We start from the raw sequence: 5,661 nt of genomic DNA on the forward strand, positions 1-5,661 counted from the left end.
CACGATCTAAGATACTTAAGTTTTTCTCATCTTCAGAACAAATGATATTTTCTTTCTGATTCGTAAAAGATGAACACTTGGCATCAGTTGTTGTTTGAACATTATATTGATTTGCATGATGGCCAAGAACATACTTTGACCTTGGGGTTATGTCACTATGTTCATTCTGCAGCTGGGGTTGTTTTTTAAATTGAGCTATATCGTTGCTCATTTCATTTCCAGTCCCTTTATCTTTGAAAGGCTTGTTTTTTTAATCATAATCGATCTTTAAAGAAGCAACTTGAGTAACACAATGTTCTAAAAGCTGCATTGGGTTAGTATTATTCTCCTTTGAAATCTCACTAATGGGAACTTGAGAATGACAGAAGCTCAATGGCTCCGTTGGATCCTTACATTCAACAGACCAGGATTCATTCTTTGATTCACTGTCATCTTCAGGCTCTAGAGAATCTGGAGAAGTTGCTGCAGTCATGTAAGAAGAACATGATTCTGCATCATGATTATCCATAACAATGTGGCAAACTGAATCTTCATTTGAGACCTCTAGTGGCAGAGATTCAATACTAATATCTGTACATTCTTCTGAGAGAAACACCTTCATTTCAGATGAATTTACCAATAGATCATCCCAACTGTCCTCTACTCTTTGTCTGTCACCTGGTATGCCATTGTTAATTATGAGCTCAGACATAGCATTCACATTTTCTTCTCCTTCTAGAAAGCTACATGAATGGATATCCTTTTGATCATGTTCAATTTTTTCTGTTGAATATGTCTGGATTTCACTTTTGCTATCAGTTGAAGATGCCCCTGGATTGCTTTTATTTTCCTTAAAATCTGGGATGCATTGAGACACTGACTCATCATCTTTTCTCATCTGTGTCTGAGGACTGTTAGGAAAGTCTTGGGGGGAAAACAGTCCTGGCTTTTTTCGCAGCCAATTGATAATCCCCATGGTCAGGGAAAGCTCAGTATCACATAGCTTAAGCAAGCATTCTTTGCCCTTCCATGTGCTATGGAGGAATCCCTGACTGATTATATCAATGGTTGGCTGGGAAGCCATATTTTCTTCTGACCCTACATGAAAGCTGTAAATTGATAAAGGTATCTCAACTGCCTTTTCTGAAATGCTTTCAGAGAAGCATAAATCATCATCTAGAACTGGGCTGATTTGATCTTCATTGGGATCATAGAATAGTTCATATAGGGCATCTCCACTATAACTGTCTCTTGGAAACTGGGTTGGTGTTCCAGGGGATTGAACCTCCCTTATTTCATCATCATGCCCAGGAGTAAACGAATCATAGTATCCTTCATCACTGGTGGACATAGATTCCTGGTTGTCACTCTTTGGGGTCCCCGTATCTATGGAACTGTCTTTAGAAGAGTCAGGAGAAGAAAGCAAGTCAGCCACTGAGCCTTTGGCTTCCTTCTTTGCTTTTTCTAACTCACTGCTAGCTATTTTTAGCAAACTCCTATCAAACAGTGTCTTCTGGTGCAATTGCACAGATTTGTTGATGTTGTCCCAAAGTTTTGAAAAATCAGCTGCTTCATTTTGAGCTGGGGAAGCAAGCTGCTCTACTCCACCTTGAAAGGAACCCATGGCAGGATTCTCTTTTTGGTGAGATTGTCTAAACGAAATTTCTTTGCTGACCTCCAATTCCATATGAGCAGAACTTTCATCTGCAAAGATTTCTCCACATCCTGTGAGAGAATCAAAGCTTTTCAGGGAAGCAACATCTTCACACAAAGTACTTGAATATTCATATGAAGACTCAGACTGAAGCTCACAATCAGATAAGTCTTGCGCCAAGCAATCAGTAGAAAAGGTTTCACCAGCTTTGAACAAATATTTACCAAACTTTCCTGCCAATTCTGACTTGTAGCCTGGAAATGCCCTTTTTTGCTTTTCTGAAAACAAGGCAACATTCTCAGGCTTATTTTTTTTAATATGAAAGATATCTCGAAAACCTTTTTTGGACCGTTTCAGGGAAATTCTCTTCCTAGGTATACTTTTGGCAACAGCTGGCACAAAGGGCATTTGGGGTACAAAGTTGCGGTAATCAATCATCTGTTGAGGGCTGTTCAAAAAATGGCTTGAGTTGACCACAGATTCTTTCTTGCCACTAGAATGTTGGGTGTTTCCAAGCCCAGAAAAGCTGGCACTGTTGACGAGTCTCCCGTTGCTTTTTTCAGAAGCTAAAATGTCCTCTTCAGAATTTTCATTATTGTAACTGCATGGTTCAATTTTATTTATTCCTCCTAGAACACAGTCATGGGTTTTGCTTTTCCTAACAGGTTTGTAGAAAGATTGGGGTAACAACAGTATACTCTCACTAGAGCCAGTTTTTGTTAATCTGTTGGAAAAACTGCCATTTTTATCTGCAGAAAAAGTTGCTTTTTGAATTTCAACAACAGGCTTGCTCTTCTCTTTTATGTCTGCTTTGACATCATCCTTTTCTTTAGGATTTAAGTGCACTAAAGGTAGCTTCTCATGAGTCAGATGCATGCTAGATTTTATGAATGTTTTTCCTCTTTTGAACTCCATCACAGCTGGCCCTATAATCAGAAAAATAGAATAAAACTTAAAGGGTATCTACCACATTACCTCTGATGGAAACATAACAACATTACTTATCTGTGATATTTTATCTACAATAGGAATTTCAGATTTATACAAACAAACCTGTTTAAGTAAAGAAGTGAAATACTTAAATTCCTCAAGCAGAACTAAGTAAAATAAAATATGCCCTTTCCTTTGTCCTCACATCCAAAATGTCAAGGGTTTATAGGAAGAACAATTGTTCATACATTATTTCCAAATCCAATCCAGATATTCATAGTGACTTGGCAGGATCAAGTGGAATTGATCAAGTGGAATTAGTGTTTCTCCCAGCTCTCTTGTCTCTACAGATATATTTACTACATACTTTAAAATTTATGATTGTAATATTTCAGTGTTGCTTTGTAGACCACCTGAGGTTTTTGTGCAATGTATTTTCATCAGTGCAGCATGCTAGACTCAACAAAAGTTGTCAGGTGACTAAACTCTTAAATGTGTCATTTTTAAAAGTTCATATTAGCCACCCATTAATGATCCAAAATCCCTTCTATTCCAGCATGACTTTCTCAAAACAAATGGCTACTCTAGCTGAAATATGTTCTTGTGAATAGCACTGCTTTGAGACTACTTTTTTTAGAGTAGTTAGGCACATATATAAATGTACATTAGCTATTATCTATGAAAATTCATTTCATTTTTGAAAACCATAAGTCCACAATTTTCATCTTAATTCACAATATGTTAGGCTAAAGCAGTGTTGGCGAACCTATGGCACAGGTGCCAGAGGCGGCACTCAGAGCCCGCTCTGTGGGCACGCGCGCCGTCGCCCCAGTCCTAGGCCTTCAGCTGGGTTTTATAAAACCTTTTCGTTTTAGGCCTCCGCTGCCCTGTGCAAAAAAAAAAGGTTCAATCAATCAGTCAATTTCAACTTCTCGCGGGAAAAAAAAAATCTTGCAAAGTTGGAATTGATTGATTAAACGTTTTAGTCCCACCCAGTCTGCTGTTACCACCGCAGCCATGCCTACCCAATGGGCCACACCCACCCAATGAACCACACCCACCCAATGGGCCACACCCACCCGGCACCCGACGATGCATAAGTGGGTTTTGGGTTGCAGTTTGGGCACTCGGTCTCTAAAAGGTTTGCCATCACTGGGCTAAAGGTAAGTATTGGATTCAATCGGACTTATGCTTATGCTAATTCCCTTTGAAATCTTTAGTGATTTTAAATTCAAATTACAGTGGTAATTGTGAGTTTGTAATTGTGATTCCAATCATTCCCATTGATTTCAACTAAACAAATGAATACCTGTGGTTGTTATTTATTGTAAGTTTAATACATACTACAATTCAATACAATGTTTTCTGTAGAAGCTTCCCTTTTCTGGAACAGCTTATTTCCTGAAGTATGGATACCTCCTTCCCCTTGGCTCTTCCACAGGACCCTCAGATATGCTTTATATTAAGTGATGTCATTTTATATATTTCTACAATTCCTTAGCTTTGCATTCTTAGTTTTTTCAATCAAATAAAGGAGTGGTATATTTGGGTATGTGTACATGTTTACTAAACAAACTTTGTCAATACAACTTCCACACATTTAAAAAGAATCCTTCTTCCATGAAGCAGAAATTCTTTTTAATTTCATTGGTCCTTTTATCATTTTCTTCTCTTTGGTAAAACAATATTTTCATTTCAACTGCTATAGGACAAGCCCCTGATTTTCTCACAGATGGATCAAAACATCTGACTCTTGGATCATTTTCAGACTAGAGCAGAATGTCCATTAAAAAACAATTCTTTAAACTGTTAAGCTTTCATGTTTGTACATGAAAAGTATTAATCTTTTTAGAAAAATAAAAAGATTCAAGCAATTGTTTAATTAAATGAACGTGGTTATGTAGTTTGAAAAAAACCCTTTTGTTGCAACATCTTCACTTCTCTCCTTGAAAAGTAAGATACATAATAGTATCACCTACGTTGCTTTTCCCCACTTTTCTTTCCTTACATGCATGGCACTATTTCTAAATAATCAGCACAATGGATAGTGCCTTATCTGGTACTCTGACCAGCCATCTAAAGAAGAGTTGCAGTAAATTACTCATTTGCTGCAATTGTGAAAATGGCCAATTGGAAAGGAACTGTATACTGGAATGTGGGGGAGGGATTAATTGATTTCACATCAAGATGCCTCTTGTGTGAAAATTCTGCACCAATTATTTATAAAGGTCTCTGCCTTCCTCCCCCATGTCTAAAGCTGAGGGATGTGTTGTTCTTGTTTTCCTTCACACCTTAAGGAACGCTTGCATGGCATGCGACATATAATATAGCATCCAATCACTAGATTGTCTCCAGAGGGAAAAGCCTCCCCTCCACCCCACAACACACATATACACAAATACTTGTTTGCATTCACCTGAGAGAAAAATCAGCATTTCATTACTGGTTATATATAGCAATCTGTTGTACAAGGACACTGAGTATTTATCCTACCAGATCTCATCATCTTGCTGTTCAGTTTCTACACAAAGAATGTGTGCGTGTTGAAAATATGAAAAAGGAACTGTGGCAAGCAATTCATTCAAAATAATCCTAAACACTCTAGCACTGACAAAGAAAAATAAATACACCACACCCCTGCACCAAAATGTAGCATACCCACTAAGGCAACAAAAGATCACACTCACCATGTCTTATTATGCCAGCTGCAGAAGTCCTTATTACTACATCCTTTTTACTGAGGCTGTTGTGTCTTTATATAGAAGCTCATGAAATATATTCAAGACTCGGAAGAGCTGATTTCTTCCCTTTACTGGGATTTGCTCCTCCCTCTCTCTTTTTTCCCTCCCCCTCTTCTCTTCTTCCTTCTTTTAACCAATCTTTCAATCTCTTCAGGTATTAGATGTCATTCTCTGCATGGATTTCAAATTTTTACATGTAGCCAATTTTAGAACAGTGAGGTTTTTACAAGCCATCTGTGTAGTAGCTGATGACTACTGAGTGCTATAATAAAATATATTTTTGTTCTCTGAAAATTACACACACAAACACATTTACACATGGTTTGTAAGACTGGTTTTCAAAAGCAATAACTAATA

General features: G+C 37.6%; 1 protein-coding gene across 1 annotated transcript; it reads right to left on the bottom strand.

Moving 5' to 3' along the window:
• Window positions 1–250: 250 nt before the first annotated feature.
• On the bottom strand, window positions 251–2,548 carry AMER3 (APC membrane recruitment protein 3). Its single transcript, XM_015816273.1, has 2 exons — window positions 2,274–2,548; window positions 251–2,162 (listed from the first exon to the last, which is right to left on the bottom strand). The coding sequence occupies exons 1-2, from the start codon at window positions 2,546–2,548 to the stop codon at window positions 251–253; spliced, it is 2,187 nt and encodes a 728-aa protein (XP_015671759.1).
• Between the last annotated feature and the right edge of the window lie 3,113 nt (window positions 2,549–5,661).

The sequence above is a fragment of the Protobothrops mucrosquamatus genome, unplaced genomic scaffold (assembly GCF_001527695.2).
Source record: "Protobothrops mucrosquamatus isolate PMUCROS unplaced genomic scaffold, P.Mucros_1.0 scaffold419, whole genome shotgun sequence".
In the NCBI taxonomy this organism is placed as follows: domain Eukaryota; kingdom Metazoa; phylum Chordata; class Lepidosauria; order Squamata; family Viperidae; genus Protobothrops; species Protobothrops mucrosquamatus.